At 41.5% G+C, this 20,094-nt stretch overlaps 1 protein-coding gene across 5 annotated transcripts in view; it reads left to right on the top strand.

Annotated features, from left to right (window-relative positions):
* kif21a (kinesin family member 21A) overlaps window positions 1-20,094 on the top strand; it is an 89,175-nt gene extending 69,081 nt beyond the window's left edge. For 2 of the 5 annotated variants that reach the window (XM_061924752.1, XM_061924748.2), the window contains 12 exons: window positions 803-823; window positions 1,238-1,295; window positions 1,363-1,417; window positions 7,768-7,967; window positions 8,172-8,297; window positions 12,421-12,557; window positions 12,630-12,804; window positions 12,879-13,043; window positions 15,717-15,834; window positions 15,904-16,074; window positions 16,182-16,381; window positions 18,733-20,094. In XM_061924752.1, coding sequence (XP_061780736.1) covers window positions 803-823; window positions 1,238-1,295; window positions 1,363-1,417; window positions 7,768-7,967; window positions 8,172-8,297; window positions 12,421-12,557; window positions 12,630-12,804; window positions 12,879-13,043; window positions 15,717-15,834; window positions 15,904-16,074; window positions 16,182-16,381; window positions 18,733-18,823 — 1,517 coding nt within the window. In that variant the 3' untranslated portion in view covers window positions 18,824-20,094. The remainder of the gene's footprint in view (window positions 1-802; window positions 824-1,237; window positions 1,296-1,362; window positions 1,418-7,767; window positions 7,968-8,171; window positions 8,298-12,420; window positions 12,558-12,629; window positions 12,805-12,878; window positions 13,044-15,716; window positions 15,835-15,903; window positions 16,075-16,181; window positions 16,382-18,732) is intronic. The other 3 variants (XM_061924751.1, XM_061924750.2, XM_061924749.1) reach the window with 3 other exon arrangements.

The following is a 20,094-nucleotide window of genomic DNA, read 5'->3' as shown; positions in this document are numbered from 1 at the left end:
AAGGGGAAGACTACCAAAATGGCTTTTTATAGGTAGTAATATAGCACTGGTTTTAAAGGGGAAGACTACCAAAATGGCTTTTATAGGTAGTAATATAGCACTGGTTTTAAAGGGGAAGACTACCAAAATTGCTTTTTATAGGTAGTAATATAGCACTGGTTTTAAAGGGGAAGACTACCAAAATGGCTTTTTATAGGTAGTAATATAGCACTGGTTTTAAAGGGGAAGACTACCAAAATGGCTTTTTATAGGTAGTAATATAGCATTGGTTTTAAAGGGGAAGACTACCAAAATGGCTTTTTATAGGTAGTAATATAGCACTGGTTTTAAAGGGGAAGACTACCAAAATGGCTTTTTATAGGTAGTAATATAGCACTGGTTTTAAAAGGGAAGACTACCAAAATGGCTTTTTATAGGTAGTAATATAGCACTGGTTTTAAAGGGGAAGACTACCAAAATGGCTTTTTATAGGTAGTAATATAGCACTGGTTTTAAAGGGGAAGACTACCAAAATGGCTTTTTATAGGTAGTAATATAGCACTGGCTTTAAAGGGGAAGACTACCAAAATGGCTTTTTATAGGTAGTAATATAGCACTGGCTTTAAAGGGGAAGACTACCAAAATGTCCGCCGTATGCTTTTGATTTGTCATTCTGTGGCCCTCAGTGTAAAAAGGTACGGCTAAAGTGGTCATTAATTTCCTGGTGTTTTCATGTGAGCCTTTTGGGACGTGTGCACTGACTTGTGCCTTGCTCTTGTTGTGTCTGCCCCCCCCACCCCCACGGTTTGCTTTGTTCTTGCAGAGCTGGGCGGCGTCTCAGCTGGTAAGTGAGTGGACGCATGCACTCGATGAGACTAACGTGACTTGGACAGGTGCATGAGGTGCAGCCATCTTGACACCCTGAACCCCTCCCAGCTCATCACTCGCTGCAGCCTCCACAGCTTCAGCGCCCCGCTAATAACAACCCTTACAGGAAGCGCGCCCGGATCATGTGACCCAAGCCGACGCCACCCCCGCTCAGGAGTCACAAACTAATGACTCCTACCCGCTTTCTCCACATGATCTTTAACCTCTCTCTCTCTTACTGACCCCGCGGGAGTCGCAGTCCAAGCAGCATGCCTTCATCCGCCTCCCTTCTTCACCTCGCCTAACCCCGTTTTTCTTTTAATAGAACCAAACGTTGCCTTTTACGGACGTGAGCTCGCTTCATTTTTGTTGACGTTGTCGTGTTCCGCAGAAACAGGCGACGACAGCAGCAGCGACGAGTCAACCGCCAGCCCCTCTGCGGACGGAAGGTGAGTCCAAGTAGTTCTTTGACCTCAATGCATAAACCATTTAACGCTCCGGATGTTTTCCCTTCAGCGCTGTGCCGTCTGATCTCATGAAGTTCTGTGGCGACACAAAGTCCAGGAACAAGGTATTAGAGCCGAAGGCTGGACAATGAATCCGATTGTAATCTCTGTTTCGAATTTTATCCATCCATCCATCTTCTTCCGCTTATCCTAAACCAGGGGTGCTCACACTTTTTCTGCAGGCGAGCTACTTTTCAATTGATCAAGTCGTGGGGATCTACCTCATTCATATATATAATTTATATTTACTTATTTATGGAATATATGTTTTTGTTAACAAGTTAAAGGTGTTTAATGATAATGCAAGCATGTTTAACACATATAGTTAATATTGTTAAAAAATTAAAGGTGTTTAATGATCATACAAGTATGTTTAATACATATAGTTAATATTGTTAACAAGTTAAAGGTGTTTAAAGATAATGCAAGCATGTTTAACACATATAGTTAATATTGTTAACAAGTTAAAGGTGTTTAAAGATAATGCAAGCATGTTTAACACATATAGTTAATATTGTTAACAAGTTAAAGGTGTTTAAAGATAATACAAGCATGTTTAACACATATAGTTAATATTGTTAATAAGTTAAAGGTGTTTAAAGATAATACAAGCATGTTTAACACATAGATTCCTTTCTTTCATGAAGACAAGAATATAAGTTGGTGTATTACCTGATTCTGATGACTTGCATTGATAGGAATCAGACAGTGGTGATGATAATGTCCGCATTTTCGAATGGAGGAGAAAAAAAAGTCCTCCTTTCTGTCCAATACCACATGAAAGTGGTTGGTTTTTGGCATCTTATTTGTCCAGCTTCCGTACTCCTTTGTATACACTTTACAAGAAATACATTGTCGGCAAACTCTGTAGCTTGCTAGCTTGTGCACGCCAGCTTTCTGAAACTCTTATTTTGGTAGCGCAACTGTGCAGTCGGTCTTTGGAGTTTTGACGACAGGTACGGCGCCAGTCTGTTGAAATAAAGTGTTTCTCGCCTTCCAGTCGGTAATTTTAATGAGCTGGCAGCAGCCAGCGTCACCTCAGAAGACCCTCGGGTGCCGTGAATGTCAATCAAGTGACGAAAGTGACGTCATAGTGAAGATTTATGATCGCTCATTTTTAGGACTATTTTTTTAATGCCTGGCTGGTGATCGACTGACACACCCTCCGAGATCGACCGGTAGCTCGCGATCGACGTAATGAGCACCCCTGTCCTAAACAGTGAAGCCCACACTTTCCTCTCCCCAGCCACTTCGTCCAGCTCGTCCTGGGGGATTTGCACAGTAGTAAGAAAAATAGAATGTATATTGTTAATTATTATTTTTGCCATAATCCTCCAGTCCCTGGTAGATAGAGCTTGATTGACCACGTCACAATCAAGCTAGCATGTATCCAGCCTGTCAGTTCTTCCATGTTTCGTAGCGTTTCTTGGACTCTGTGAAAATGTGCGCCGATTTTAAAGACCATCCATCCATCCATCCATCTTCTTCCGCTTATCCGAGGTCGGGTCGCGGGGGCAGCAACCTAAGCAGGGAAGCCCGGACTTCCCTCTCCCCAGCCACTTCGTCCAGCTCTTCCTGTGGAACCCCGAGGCGTTCCCAGGCCAGCCGGGAGACATAGTCTTCCCAACGTGTCCTGGGTCTTCCCCGCGGCCTCCTACCGGTCGGACGTGCCCTAAACACCTCCCTAGGGAGGCGTTCGGGTGGCATCCTGACCAGATGCCCGAACCACCTCATCTGGCTCCTCTCGATGTGGAGGAGCAGCGGCTTTACTTTGAGCTCCCCCCGGATGGCAGAGCTTCTCACCCTATCTCTAAGGGAGAGCCCCGCCACCCGGCGGAGGAAACTCATTTCGGCCGCTTGTACCCGTGATCTTGTCCTTTCGGTCATAACCCAAAGCTCATGACCATAGGTGAGGATGGGAATGTAGATCGACCGGTAAATTGAGAGCTTTGCCTTCCGGCTCAGCTCCTTCTTCACCACAACGGATCGATACAGCGTCCGCATTACTGAAGACGCCGCACCGATCCGCCTGTCGATCTCACGATCCACTCTTCCCTCACTCGTGAACAAGACTCCGAGGTACTTGAACTCCTCCACTTGGGGCAAGATCTCCTCCCCAACCCAGAGATGGCACTCCACCCTTTTCCGGGCGAGAACCATGGACTCGGACTTGGAGGTGCTGATTCTCATCCCAGTCGCTTCACACTCGGCTGCGAACCGATCCAGTGAGAGCTGAAGATCCTGGCCAGATGAAGCCATCAGGACCACATCATCTGCAAAAAGCAGAGACCTAATCCTGCAGCCACCAAACCAGATCCCCTCAACGCCTTGACTGCGCCTAGAAATTCTGTCCATAAAAGTTATGAACAGAATCGGTGACAAAGGGCAGCCTTGGCGGAGTCCAACCCTCACTGGAAAAGTGTCCGACTTACTGCCGGCAATGCGGACCAAGCTCTGGCACCGAGTATACAGGGAGCGGACCGCCACAATCAGACAGTCCGTTACCCCATACTCTCTGAGCACTCCCCACAGGACTTCCCGAGGGACACGGTCGAATGCCTTCTCCAAGTCCACAAAACACATGTAGACTGGTTGGGCAAACTCCCATGCACCCTCAAGGACCCTGCCGAGAGTATAGAGCTGGTCCACAGTTCCACGACCAGGACGAAAACCACACTGTTCCTCCTGAATCCGAGGTTCGACTATCCGGCGTAGCCTCCTCTCCAGTACACCTGAATAGACCTTACCGGGAAGGCTGAGGAGTGTGATCCCACGATAGTTAGAACACACCCTCCGGTTCCCCTTCTTAAAGAGAGGAACCACCACCCCGGTCTGCCAATCCAGAGGTACCGCCCCCGATGTCCACGCGATGCTGCAGAGTCTTGTCAACCAAGACAGCCCCACAGCATCCAGAGCCTTAAGGAACTCCGGGCGGATCTCATCTACCCCTGGGGCCTTGCCACCGAGGAGCTTTTTAACTACCTCAGCAACCTCAGCCCCAGAAATAGGAGAGCCCACCACAGACTCCCCAGGCACTGCTTCCTCATAGGAAGACGTGTTGGTGGGATTGAGGAGGTCTTCGAAGTATTCCCTCCACCGATCCACAACATCCGCAGTCGAGGTCAGCAGAACACCATCCCCGCCATACACGGTGTTGATAGTGCACTGCTTCCCCTTCCTGAGGCGGCGGATGGTGGTCCAGAATTGCTTCGAAGCCGTCCGGAAGTCGTTTTCCATGGCTTCCCCGAACTCCTCCCATGTCCGAGTTTTTGCCTCTGCGACCGCTGAAGCCGCACACCGCTTGGCCTGTCGGTACCTGTCCGCTGCCTCAGGAGTCCTATGAGCCAAAAGAACCCGATAGGACTCCTTCTTCAGCTTGACGGCATCCCTCACCGCCGGTGTCCACCAACGGGTTCTAGGATTACCGCCACGACAAGCACCAACTACCTTGCGGCCACAGCTCCAATGAGCCGCCTCGACAATAGAGGCGCGGAACATGGTCCATTTGGAGTCAATGTCCAGCACCTCCCTCGTGACATGTTCAAAGTTCTTCCGGAGGTGGGAATTGAAACTCTCTCTGACAGGAGACTCTGCCAGACGTTCCCAGCAAACCCTCACAATGCGTTTGGGCCTGCCAGGTCTGTCCGGCATCCTCCCCCACCATCGCAGCCAACTCACGGTAGAAAGCTCCGCCCCTCTCTTCACCCGAGTGTCCAAAACATGAGGCCGCAAATCCGATGACACAACTACAAAGTCGATCATGGAACTGCGGCCTAGGGTGTCCTGGTGCCAAGTGCACATATGGACACCCTTATGTTTGAACATGGTGTTCGTTATGGACAATCTGTGACGGGCACAAAAGTCCAATAACAAAACACCGCTCGGGTTCAGATCCGGGCAGCCATTCTTCCCAATCACGCCTCTCCAGGTTTCACTGTCGCTGCCAACATGAGCATTGAAGTCCCCCAGTAGAACGAGGGAATCACCCGGGGGAGCACTCTCAAGTACTCCCTCGAGTGAATCCAAAAAGGGTGGGTACTCTGAGCTGCGGTTTGGCGCAGGGAAATCTGGGTCCTTTGTTTTTATCTTTCATGGAGGTCTTCGAGCTGCTCTTTGTCTGGTCCCTCACCTAGGACCAGTTTGTCTTGGGAGACCCTACCAGGGGGCATAAAGCCCCCGGACAACATAGCTCCTAGGATCATTGGGACACGCAAACTCCTCTACCACGTTAAGGTGGCAGCTCAGAGAGGACACTAAATAAAAATCACTTTATTGATTGTTATAACAGAGTACGAAATGCGCATGACAGCTGGTGAACGTGTTTTATGTGAGCATAAGGGATCTAACGATTTCTTACGGTACGATACCGTCACGGTATTAATGCCACGGTATGATATTAATATTGTGGTGTGTTCGATTCAAGAACTCCTTCATTCCGCACTCCATCCAGCTGTATAATCACTCGCCATACAGCAATAGATGATATCTGTCTATTACTTGACACCTTCTATGTTAGCTATTTCTCTTTGTTTTTAATGTCTATTTTCTATTTTCTGCTGGATTTACTCTCTATTTTTTGCTGCAGCTGTCACATGTACTGTAATATTGTCGTCATGTGCGTACATGGTAATTGTTATATTTTGTATATATGATATAGACATAATATAATATACAAACCCCATTTCCATATGAGTTGGGAAATTGTGTTGGATGTAAATATAAACGGAATACAATGATTTGCAAATCCTTTTCAACCCATATTCAGTTGAATATGCTACAAAGACAACATTTTTGATGTTCAAACTGATAAACATTTTTTTTTTGCAAATAATCATTAACTTTAGAATTTGATGCCAGCAACACGTGACAAAGAAGTTGGGAAAGCAATAAATAATGATAAAGTTGAGGAATGCTCATCAAACACTTATTTGGAACATCCCACAGGTGAACAGGCAAATTGGGAGCAGGTGGGTGCCATGATTGGGTATAAAAGTAGATTCCATGAAATGCTCAGTCATTCACAAACAAGGATGGGGCGACGGTCACCACTTTGTCAACAAATGCGTGAGCAAATTGTTGAACAGTTTAAGAAAAACTTTTCTCAACCAGCTATTGCAAGGAATTTAGGGATTTCACCATCTACGGTCCGTAATATCATCAAAGGGTTCAGAGAATCTGGAGAAATCACTGCACGTAAGCAGCTAAGCCCGTGACCTTCGATCCCACAGGCTGTACTGCATCAACAAGCGACATCAGTGTGTAAAGGATATCACCACATGGGCTCAGGAACACTTCAGAAACCCACTGTAAGTAACTACAGTTGGTCACTACATCTGTAAATGCAAGTTAAAACTCCTATGCAAGGCGAAAACCGTTTATCAACAACACCCAGAAACGCCGTCGGCTTCGCTGGGCCTGAGCTCATCTAAGATGGACTGATACAAAGTGGAAAAGTGTTCTGTGGTCTGACGAGTCCACATTTCAAATTATTTTTGGAAACTTGGGACGTCGTGTCCTCCGAACCAAAGAGGAAAAGAACCATCCGGATTGTTAGAGGCGCAAAGTTGAAAAGCCAGCATCTGTGATGGTATGGGGGTGTATTAGTGCCCAAGACATGGGTAACTTACACATCTGTGAAGGTGCCATTAATGCTGAAAGGTACATACAGGATTTGGAGCAACATATGTTGCCATCCAAGCAACTTTACCTTGGATGCCCCTGCTTATTTCAGCAAGACAATGCCAAGCCACGTGTTACATCAACGTGGCTTCATAGTAAAAGAGTGCGGGTACTAGACTGGCCTGCCTGTAGTCCAGACCTGTCTCCCATTGAAAATGTGTGGCGCATTATGAAGCCTAAAATACCACAACGGACTGTTGAACAACTTAAGCTGTACATCAAGCAAGAATGGGAAAGAATTCCACCTGAGAAGCTTAAAAAATGTGTCTCCTCAGTTCCCAAACGTTTACTGAGTGTTGTTAAAAGGAAAGGCCATGTAACACAGTGGTGAACATGCCCTTTCCCAACTACTTTGGCATGTGTTGCAGCCATGAAATTCTAAGTTAATTATTATTTGCAAAAAAAAAAAGTATATGAGTTTGAACATCAAATATCTTGTGCATTCAATTGAATATGGGTTGAAAATGATTTGCAAATCATTGTATTCTGTTTATATTTACATCTAACACAATTTCCCAACTCATATGGAAACAGGGTTTGTAATATATCAGTATATATAATATACTGTACATATATTATGTAAATATTACGTATATATGTTATATTTTATATCGTTATATTTAGTCTATTTATAACCTGCATTGTCCTTTCCATCCTTTCATGCTCTGATTACGTCATTGTTTGGAACTTCAATCCACATGGTCACTTCCTGTCTTTACGTTGGCTGGCTTCGCAGGCTCGCAGGAGGACCACCACTCAGATGGAGCTCCTGTACGCCAGCACTGACTCCGCCCCCGACGGCCACATGGCCGACTTCTCCGGGCCCCCCATGTTGCCGTTAGCCGAGACGCCAGACGGTGGCGGAGACGCGGACACGCTGGGCTCAACGGTCCGAGACTTCGCGGCACTCTCGCCTGGATTCCCCTCTAAAAACGTGTAAGTCGGCGTTTGTTTTCGTGTTCCGCATGTTGTTGTGTTTCGGCGTCACGCTGTTCCCGCGCTCCGAACCATCTCCTTCAAGTCAGGAAGCTTTAAGGAAGTTCTCCCTAAACCTGCATGTCCTTTGTCGTCATTTCACCTTCTTTTTGTTTTGTTGTTGGTTGTTCTCCTTCGTAACGTCTCCATCAAACCAACCATCAGTTCGGGCTCCAGAGCGCCGTCGGCCCTGGAAAAGAGAGCACCGGAGCCTTCGCCGCTCGCTCGCAGGAAGACCTATGACAAGGCCCAAGCGGCGTGCGACAGGGCGAAGTTCAAGGAGATTAAACAGTAAGAGCTTGTTGTCCACGAGAGAGGCTCTTCTGCTGCGGGAGGAGCATGCTTTGTCCCACTGACTACTCCTCTTCAACTTTTTAACCTCCACTTTTTCCAACTTTTTAATGTCAATATTTTCCAACTTTTTTAGCCTCGACACTCTTCAACTTTTTTAACTTTGACAATCTTCGACTTTTTTAACTTCGACATTCTTCGACTTTTTTAACCTCGACATTCTTCAAATTTTTAACCTCGACACTCTTCAACTTTTTTAACTTCGACACTCTTAGACTTTGTTAACCTCGACATTCTTCAATTTTTTTACTTTGACATTCTTCAAATTTTTAACCTCGACACTCTTCGACTTTTTTAACTTCGCCAATCTTCAACTTTTTTAACCTTGACACTCTTCGACTTTTTTGACTTCAACAATCTTCGACTTTTGTTTAACTTCGACATTCTTCGACTTTTTTAACTTCGACACTCTTCGACTTTTTTAACCTTGACACTCTTCGACTATTTTAACCTTGACACTCTTCGACTTTTTTAACCTTGACACTCTTCGACTTTTTTAACTTCAAGAATCTTCGACTTTTTTAACTTCGACACTCTTCGACTTTTTTAACCTCGACACTCTTCGACTTTTTTAACTTTGACACTTTTCGACTTTTTTAACTTCAACATTGTTCGACTTTTTTAACTTCGACATTCTTTGACTTTTTTTTAACTTCGACACTCTTCAACTTTTTTAACCTTGACACTCTTCGACTTTTTTAACCTTGACACTCTTCGACTTTTTTAACCTTGACACTCTTCGACTTTTTTAACTTCGACACTCTTCGACTTTTTTAACTTCGACAATCTTCGACTTTTTTAACTTCAACATTGTTCGACTTTTTTAACTTCGACATTCTTCGACTTTTTAACCTCGACATTCTTCAACTTTTTTAACTTCAACATTCTTAAGCTTCCGACTTTTAACTTTAATGTTCCTCATTTTCCAAGCTACACTTAACATTCTTCAACTTTCAACTTCTTTAACTTCAACGTTTCTCATCTTCCGACTTCTTTAACACTTAACCTTTTTCAACTTCCGACTTCTTTACCTTCAACAATCCTCAAATTTTGACTTTTAACGTCAACATTTTTCAACTTTTATCTGCATCGTTCCTCATCTTCCGACTTCTATAACTGCAATGTTGTCAACTTCCAACTTCTTCTTTAACTTTGAAGTTCCTCGACTTCACACTTCTTTGATTTCTACTTTCCCAAACCTTCCGACTTCTTGGACTTTGACATTCACCAAGGTGTGACTTGTTTGACTTCCATGTTCCTCAACTTCCGACTTCTTTTACTTCAACATTCCTTAAATTCCAACTTTAGAAATTAAAATGTTTCATATTTTGACTGCATCGTTCCTCAACTTCCGACTTCTTTAAATTCAACGTTTCTCAACTTCTGTCGTCTTTAATTTTGTTTCTCATCTTCCGACTTCTTTAACTTCGTTTCTCATCTTCCGACTTCTTTAATGTCAACATTTTTCAACTTCCGACTTTTTAAACTTCCACATCTCTCAACTTACAATTTTTAACTTCAATGTTAAATCTTCCGACTTATTTAAGTTAATTCTCTAACTTCCCACTTTGACTTCAACATTCTTCAAATTCCAACTTCTTTACCTTCAACAATCCTCGAATTCCGACTTGACAACATTTTTCAACTTTTTACTGCAACGTTCCTCAACTTCCGATTTTTTTTACCTTCCATGTTCAACTTCCGACTTCTATTACTACAACACCTCTCAACTTCAAACTTCTTCTTTAACTTGAACGTCCCTCAACTTATATGACTTCTTTAACTTTGACGTTCCTCGACTTCACACTTCTTTGATTTCGACGTTCCCAAACTTTCCGACTTCTTTGACTTCGACATTCACCAACGTCGGAATTGTTTGACTTCCATGTTTTTCAACTTCCGACTTCTTTAACTTCAACATTCCTTAAATACCAACTTTTAACGTCAACATTTTTCAATACCGCATCGTTCTTTAACGTCTGACTGTTTTTTAACTGCAACTTTCCTAAACTTGCGACTTCTTTATCCGCAATGTCAACAACTTCCTACTTCTTTAACTTCGACATTACCTGACTTCTGGATTTTAATGTTCCCCAACTTCCAACTTCTTTGACTTCAATATTCCTTAACTTCAAGATTCCTCAACTTCCGACTTCTTTGACTTTGAACATTTCTCAACTTCCGACTTTGAATTCTATCCTGAACTTCTATTTCTCATTCAACTTGCTGCTGCAACAATAACTATTAAACCCAAACGTATCCATACTGAATGATGACCAAGTCCGTTCGTAAACTGTATCCAGTATTAACGAACGCCTCCACATGTCCTTCCACGGCCTCCACTCGGTGTCGCCTCCATTTTCCCAAACCATGTCGGGATTAAAGGGATTGGTAGTCACGCTCATTATATCTCACCACCAGAGGGTGCTCTCTTTCTCATCTCTTTCCCCTACATAGTCTTCTCCAATAAAGTAAGATGGCTAAACATTAGCTGAGGACTTTTTTTTTTTAAAGGAGATCAGGGAAACGTTTTCGACAACAAGGCACTTAGGAGAAAAGGCATACTTGATTTTCTCACCGTAACGCACACATAATCTAGAAGTTGTTCATCTGTGACATTAAGTCTATACCCGGAGATGGAGACAAGCACACTACAACAGAATTATTTTTTTTAACCCTAATTAATTATTCATTCAAGATATAGTCATCCTATCAGTCGTCATCACAGTGAGAGCAGACATTGTACAGTAAGCTATCGTTTTATTATGTTTGTAGTTTGGATTTCCTGTTTATTATGCAATACTGCTACATAATGCTTCGTGTTTTACAAAAGCTGCATCTGTTTAGCAGAGCTTCGAAAACCTTTAGCTCATCCTTGTTATATTCAGGCTCAAAAGATATAAGGTTCTGAACCATCATTGTCCCAAAATAATCGTTGCTTGCTCCCACAAAGTCTGCATGATTAGCATTGTTGTTGATGGGGAAGGGATCTGTGGTTCCTCCTCTACATCACGCGACCACGTGACTGGCTAGCTCATTATCTCTCAAAATGGATTTGGAATCTCTGTGAGATTGATGCTATTTCGATCATATCTATTTACTCGCAAAATTTGTGAGTCTTTCGGTATCAAACATCAGATATATGTATGTATATATATATATATATATATATATATATATATATATATATATATATATATATATATGTATATATATATATACAGGACTGTCTCAGAAAATTAGAATATTGTGATAAAGTCCTTTATTTTCTGTAATGCAACTAAAAACATGAAAATGTCATACATTCTGGATTCATTACACATCAACTGAAATATTGCAAGCCTTTTATTATTTTAATATTGCTGATTATGGCATACAGTTTAAGAAAACTCAAAAATCCTATCTCAAAAAATTAGAATATTTCCTCAGACCAAGTAAAAAAAAATATTTATAACAGCAAAACAAAATCAAACATTTGAAAATGTCAATTTTTGCACTCAGTACTTGGTTGGGAATCCTTTTGCACAGATTATTGCATCAATGCGGCGTGGCATGGAGGCAATCAGCCTGTGGCATTGCTGAGGTGTTATGGATGCCCAGGATGCTTCAATAGCGGCCTTTAGCTCATTTGCATTATTGGGTCTGGTGTCTTTCAGCTTCTTCTTCACAATACCCCACAAATTCTCTATGGGGTTCAGGTCAGGGGAGTTGGCAGGCCAATCGAGGACAATAATGCCATGGTCAGTACACCAGTTACTGGTGGTTTTGGCACTGTGGGCAGGGCCCAGATCATGCTGGAAAATGAAATCCTCATCTCCATAGAGCTTTTCACCAGATACAGCAAGCGGATAAAAAAACCATAATTTTTTTTAGTTTCCTCTTCTTGTGCTCAATCAAGTTGATTCTTTTCCATCACTTTTCTTTGGAATGTTTGTGTCCGCCGTCGAGCCGCATGCCTGTTTGTGTGTCCTTGATGACCTTGTGTGTGTGTGTGAGACACTGTTCCAGTTGAGATCGTCCACACCAGTCGATGGTTTAAACCAAGCGCCTTTCTTCCCCAAAGGGGCGTCATTAACCCCGTGCCGTCCACCAAGAGCAGTCGCTCGGCGTCGCTGCAGTGCGTCCACGTGGCGGAAGGACATAGCAAGGCCGTCCTGTGCGTGGACTGCACCGACGACCTCCTCTTCACCGGATCTAAAGGTTTTTAAGACGCACCTTCTACCTTCTGCCACTTTTATGTTAGCCTGTGCTGACTGCTTGTCCCGCCTCCAGACCGCACCTGCAAGGTGTGGAACCTGGTGACGGGCCAGGAGATAATGTCGCTGGCCGGCCACCCCAACAACGTGGTGTCTGTGCGCTACAGCTCCAGCTTGGTCTTCACCGTCTCCACCTCCTACGTCAAAGTCTGGGACATCCGAGACTCGGCCAAGTGCATCCGAACACTCTGGTATGAAATGCGGATCTCGCCGAGCTGGCTTGCGTACGAAGACGGTTTCACGGCGTCCCCTTGTGCGTCCGCAGCTCCTCGGGTCAGGTGAACGTCGGCGACGTCTGCGCGTCCACCACCAGCCGGACCGTCGCCATCTCGGCAGGGGAGAACCAGATCAACCAGATCGCGCTGAACCCCGGCGGCACGGTCCTGTACGCCGCGGCGGGGAACTCGGTCAGGGTCTGGGATCTACGAAGGTAAGCACACATTGTTAAAGGGGAACGGCACTTTTTTTGGAATTTTACTTATCGTTCACAATCCTTTTGAGAGACAAGAAGACAAAAGGTTTTCTTTTTTGCATTGAAATCATAAAAAAATCTACTCGTTCTTGGCGGCTAGCAATGCAGCTAACGGGAGCAATGAATTCTACCACTAAATCACTTTAAAAATGCATTCAAAGACTGTCAACAATACTTCATTTACGTTCTGTAACCTGTATGATAACCAAACTGTAGCAACATTGTTATTGTGAGAGCTTTGGGTATGCACTCCATTTATGTCGAAATAGCTTGGCTTCAAGTTCCACATTTACAGCGCCAAAGTCACTTTCACCTCACTCTCTCGGCTTCCGTCCGCTCCAACGTCTCATTCTTCCTTCGTGCTCGCTTCTGAAAGCAGCAGTTCATCCTCGGTATATTCAACTTCAAAAAGATGTGGTTGTGAATCCTCATTTGCCCAAAAATAGTCATCTTCGTTGTCTGTTATCGATTCTGCCATGATTAGAAAAACACTGGCGTTTCATTCCGAAAGTAGGAACACAAATCATTGCGCGGAATAAATCCGTCCCGGAAATGATTAAAATGATCAAAATACGGTAAATATTGTACATATTACATATTGTTATGAAGGTGTCTGTTACTACATTATATATATACTTGCAGTGTGTATATTGTGCATATTACATATTGTTATGAAGGTGTCTGTTACTACATTATTTATATATTTGCAGTGTGTATATTATACATATTACATATTGTTATGAAGGTGTCTGTTACTACATTATATATATACTTGCAGTGTGTATATTGTACATATTACATATTGTTATGAAGGTGTCTGTTACTACATTATATATATATATACTGGCAGTGTGTATATTGTACATATTACATATTGTTATGAAGGTGTCTGTTCCTACATTATATATATACTGGCAGTGTGTATATTGTACATATTACATATTGTTATGAAGGTGTCTGTTACTACATTATATATATACTGGCAGTGTGTATATTGTACATATTACATATTGTTATGAAGTGAAGTGAATTATATTTATATAGCGCTTTTCTCTAGTGACTCAAAGCGCTTTACATAGTGAAACCCAATATCTAAGTTACATTTAAACCAGTGTGGGTGACACTGGGAGCAGGTGGGTAGAGTGTCTTGCCCAAGGACACAACGGCAGCGACTAGGATGGCGGAAGCGAGGATTGAACCTGCAACCCTCAAGTTGCTGGCACGGTCGCTCTACCAACCGAGCTATACCGCCCCAACTATATTTAGGTAAATGATCAAAATACGGTAAATATTGTACATATTACAGATTGTTATGAAGGTGTCTGTTACTACATTATTTATATATTTGCAGTGTGTATATTGTGCTGTACATATTACATATTGTTATGAAGGTGTCTGTTACTACATTATATATATATATACTTGTAGTGTGTATATTGTACATATTGTTATGAAGGTGTCTGTTACTACATTATATATATACTGGCAGTGTGTATATTGTACATATTACATATTGTTATGAAGGTGTCTGTTACTACATTATTTATATATTTGCAGTGTGTATATTGTACTGTACATATTACAGATTGTTATGAAGGTGTCTGTTACTACATTATATATATACTTGCAGTGTGTGTATTGTACATATGACATATAGTTTTGAAGGTGTCTGTTACTACATTATATATATATACTTGCAGTGTGTGTATTGTACATATGACATATAGTTATGAAGGTGTCTGTTACTACATTATATATATACTTGCAGTGTGTGCTCCGCCGCCTTTTGCCTCATCCCGCAGACTGATATCACGATAACACAGATCTTTTGCTATGGAGGCGTCCGAGATCTTGTCCAACAAAGTCTTTTTCAACAAAGTCAAAACATTCCAGGTGTCCTTGAAGGGAGTGGGGAAGGGATTTTCAGATAGTCTTTCTTTGAAATGGTCTCACTGGGATGTTTCCTGCATGACTTTGCCAAGACCAGTGCAAAGGGAGCCAAATTGTAGATGCAGACGCATTTCAGTATGTTTGTCTGCTGTAATTGTCTGGTTCTCACAATGATCATAAGTTCGCCTTGCAGAGCGGAAAGCTTCTCTGAGATGTTATCCGATATGTGGTTCAGTTCAGGAATCGCCAAAGTCTGAGTGCCCACTGCCCTGCCCAACCCATCCATCACTACGGGGAGCCTCTGGGCTCCTTGAACGGCCGCCATTGTCCCCCAATTTGTCGATCGGCTCGTTCAAAGCTCAATCCGTTCAGCAGACGGCTTGATATCACAAGTTCCAAATAGATGGATGTCTTCGACGGGGAAAAAAATCGCCAGGCACACGACCCCCCACTTGTATCCAGCAGCTAAAAATCCGCCAGGACAGGCAGGTTCCTCCCCAACTTCTCGTTGAGAAGATCTTGTCAATTGCGTTGAGAGACCAGTTGATCAATTCCATGTTTCGGATGATTGATGGTTTTCAGCAAACTGTAAGAATTGGATATAATTGCTTGAATAATGGAGAACTGGCAAAGAAGCCCTCATTCTACACAACTGCTGGTTCTCAGCAGGATATTCTACTTCCACATCTCGTACTCTTCTTCTATAATTGGGGAATTAACGATCAGTGTGTTGTTCCTCAGGTTTGCATCCACTGGTAAGCTGACTGGTCACCAGGGCCCCGTGATGTGTTTGACTGTGGATCAGTCAGGAAGCAACCAAGACCTGGTCATCACCGGCTCCAAAGACCACTATGTCAAGGTTGTGCCGCGCGTCCATGGTTTTGTGGCGTGCGTTCCGATCTCCTCTGAATTGTGTGTCTGTGTGCAGCTCTTCGACGTGACCGAGGGCCTGCTGGGAAGCATCAGCCCCACGCACAACTTTGAACCCCCCCACTACGACGGTATCGAGTCCCTGGTCGTCCAGGGGGACATCTTCTTCAGCGGCTCCCGGGACAACGGCATCAAAAAGTGGGACCTGGACCGCAAAGACCTGCTACAGGTGCTCTTTGCCAGATGGGTTTCGTCGGCCCCCGTCCGATGATCGTTGGCATTAGCGATGTTCCGACCGTAGCGTACGAGCTAATTGACGTTTGTCTTCTCCATCAGCAAGTCCCGAATGCGCACCGGGACTGGGTGTGCGCACTGGGCCTGGTGCCCGGCTCGCCTGCCTTGCTCAGCGGCTGCAGGGGCGGGGTGCTCAAACTGTGGCACACGGACTCATTGGCCACGCTGGGCGAGCTCAAAGGCCACGACAGCCCCATCAACGGCATCGCCGCCAACAGCGGACTCTCCTTCACCGCCTCTGAGTGAGTCCTTGTCCCTGCACCTCGACACAACTCTGGGAAGTTCTTTATCGGTCACCAGTGGAGATTGTTATTCCCGACATTGGAGACCCGAGTATCGGCCAATACCGATATCAATCTCAATCAGTATCAGCAGGAATCATGTTACTTACTTGTATCACAATGGTAGCAAAAGTTTGATCAAGTGAAATGACTCAGAACAATAGTAGGTATTAAAAACACTAACATTATGACACAAATATGCTTTTGGAGTGGTAAGTGGCCACAATAATTCCATAAATTAAGCTCATGATGCAGTACATTGAATGATGCGGACACGTTTGTTACTGGATACTTTATAATACGCTTCTGCCTCAGAGACTGCATGTGTAAGTAATATGCAACTATAATTATTTGATACTTGTTTATATTGACAAATGTGCTGGTTTACACTGCAATATTGCTTATTTATTATTACGTATGCCGAGCTTGTGTGCTATTGTGTGCTTAGCTGTTGTGTATCTGCTAGATCCTTGTAGCCTAGCATATTTACCTTTTGTAAATATTGAAATAACTGGCTGTCTCACTTTGCACAACTAAACATGCGATAGGACTGCTTGTATCGCACCTCATATCTCACATTTTGCATGTAAGCTGATGTCTGGTATCGAACCGATATCAATATCAGTTTGGGGCAATCCTAATAATAGCGTTAATCAATTTTTGTTGTTAGTTTATTTACTCATTTATTTACTCATGTTCGTAAAAAAATAGACATCAAAATAAATATTGTAAGTAAAAATAAAAAAATTAATCAATAAAAGAATAAATACATTTTCTAAAAATGGACAAAAATATTGTAATTAATAAAATAATAAAGATAAAATAAAGAATAAAACAACTAATATAATAGTAACAATACATGTATAAAAATGCACCGAATTATTTAATGAAATAAATGGTAAAATAACAAATAACATTAATTAATAAAAAAGGATAAAAATATTGTAAGCAATAAAATAACAAAATAAATTGGTAAAAAATAGCAGAATAATTGTTGTGCTTTGCACAATAAACACACTGCAGGACTGCTTGTATCAGACATGATATCACACATTTTGCATGTAAGCGGATGTCTGATATCGGGCCGGTGTCAATATTGGTCCGGGAAAATCCCAATATTAACGTTAGTGACTTTTGTTGATAGCTTATTTACTCATACTGGTACTAAGATAAACAATTAAACATTGAAAGAAATATTGTATGTAATAAAATAATAATAAAGAAATAATTAAAACAATAATAAAATATATGTACATTCGTAAAAATGGGCAAAAATATTGTAAGCAAAACAATAATAATACAATAAATACATAATAAAATACAAATATAGCGAGAATAAAGTAAATGTATAAAAATGGACAAAAATATAGTATCTAATAATTAAATACAAAAAATAAAACTTTTTTTTTAAAATAAATTACAAAAATATTGTAAGCAATGCAATAATACAATAAATAATGAAATACAAATAAATCTAGAAACAAAGAATACATTTATAAAAACGGACAAAAATATTGTATCATTATTCAAAACAATAAATAAAACAGTAATAAAATGTATACATCAATTAGTAAAAATGGACACAAATACTGTAAGCAATATAATAATAAAATAAATAAATAAATAATAATATACAAATAAAGCTAGAATAAAATAAATGTATAAAAATGGTCAACAATATTGTATCTAATAATTCAAAGCATGAAATAAAACCATAATAAAAAAATAATAAACAAGTAAAAGTGGACAAAAATATTGTAAGCAATGCAATAATAATGCATTAAATAAGTAATGAAATGCAAATATAGCTAGAATAAAATAATGTATAAAAATGGACTAAGATATTGCCTAATAATTAAAAACAAGAAATAAAACGGTAATAAAAAAATATATCAATTAGTAAAAATGGACAGAAATATTCTAAGCAATGCAATAATCATACAATAAATAATGATATACAAATATAGCTAGAATAAAATACATGTATAAAAATGGACAAAAATATTGTATCTAATAATTAAAAACAAGAAAAAAAACAGTAATCAAAAAAATATCAATTCGTAAAAACAGACAAAAATATTGTAGATAAACAAGCAAATAAGTAGAAATTGACAGAATCATTGTAAGTAATACAACTTGTGCAGGATTCAATCATTAAACACTGCTTGTTTCGCACATGATATCACACATTTCACATGCAAGCCGATACCATCCGATCATGGGACCTTTGGTCTGTGATGCTAACAGAAGCATATTTCTCACTTCCAAGTTTCAGCGCAGGAAGAAAACTTGTTGACGTTGTTGTCTTCCAGCGACCGCACGGTGAAGATCTGGCGAGCCCGCAGAGAACTGGACGGCGCCTTCGAGGCGACCGACGCCGCAGATGAGGTGGCCAGCAACTGAAGACGGCGCCTCCTGCCGGTCGTCTCTCGCCGCAAGGACGCCGTTAGCATTGTAAGATCGGCGCTCGCCCCGCACTTTGACCCCCGGCTTGGCTCCACCCCAGTATTCCTGTAAACACGCACGCCACGCCGCTTGGAAGTGGAAGAAGGAAAATATGGGTTTGGTAGCTGGTCTAAACAACCCAGGATGTCCCCGTGTCTTCATGCCTCGCTTTAGAGCGCCGCCTCCTGGTGGACACGTGTTACTGCACAGCTCCTGTCCGGAGCGCCATGAGGGAGGGGTCACACACTTCCTGGTTGACTCTGATTGGACGCGTTTTAGTTGCGACATTGTCTTTATTGTGTTGGATGACACGGACGCCTCTTGTTCACACTTGATTGTGTTGCCCCGCCCACGTCACATGACCACATCTTTCAGGAAGCGACAGGTTACAGATTGGAAAAGCTCCTTCTGGAGACGGCCTAAAAATGTCTTTGAAAAAATGGATTCTTAATTTTTTTGTATTTTTTTTCTCCAATAAAAATCAGTTTTTAAAAATAAATTTTTAGGCCATCTCTTAAAAAACTAAATAGCAATTCTTCTTCATCCTGATTAGAAATCTATTCATAATTTTCAAAAATTGATTAAAAAAATTAACATAATGAAACATTTAAATGTGTTTTCCCGATTTAAGATTGAAATGATTAAAAATCACGATGTTGGTTGAATGGAGATGGACTAAGAAAGACCTTTTAAAAACTGATTTTTATTAATTTGTATTTTTTTTATGAGAATCAATTTTTAAAAGTACATTTTTAGGCCATCTCCATGCAACCAGAATCGCGATTCTTATTTTCACCAATTATAGATCTATTCATAATTTTCAAAAATCAATGAAAAAACAAGCCAAAATATTTTATGTATACATACAAACATATATATATAAATATATATAGATAAATACAAATATATTAGGGCTGCAACTAACAACTAATTCGATCATCGATTAATCTGTCGATTATTACTTCGATTAATCGGTTAATAATCGGATAAAAGAGACCAACTACATTTCTATCCTTTCCAGTATTTTATTGAGAAAAATACTGGCACCATACTTATTTTGATTATTGTTTCTCAGCTGTTTGTAAATGTTGCAGTTTATAAATAAAGGTTTATAAAAAAATAAATTAAAAAAAGTAGCCTCTGCGCATGCGCATAGCATAGATCCAACGAATTGATGACTAAATTAATCGCCAACTATTTTTATAATCGATTTAATCGATTAGTTGTTG

Source organism: Nerophis lumbriciformis, linkage group LG29 (genome assembly GCF_033978685.3).
Source record: "Nerophis lumbriciformis linkage group LG29, RoL_Nlum_v2.1, whole genome shotgun sequence".
In the NCBI taxonomy this organism is placed as follows: Eukaryota; Metazoa; Chordata; class Actinopteri; order Syngnathiformes; family Syngnathidae; genus Nerophis; species Nerophis lumbriciformis.
Note: the sequence above shows the minus strand (reverse complement) of the source record. Positions and strands in the feature narration are given on the sequence as shown.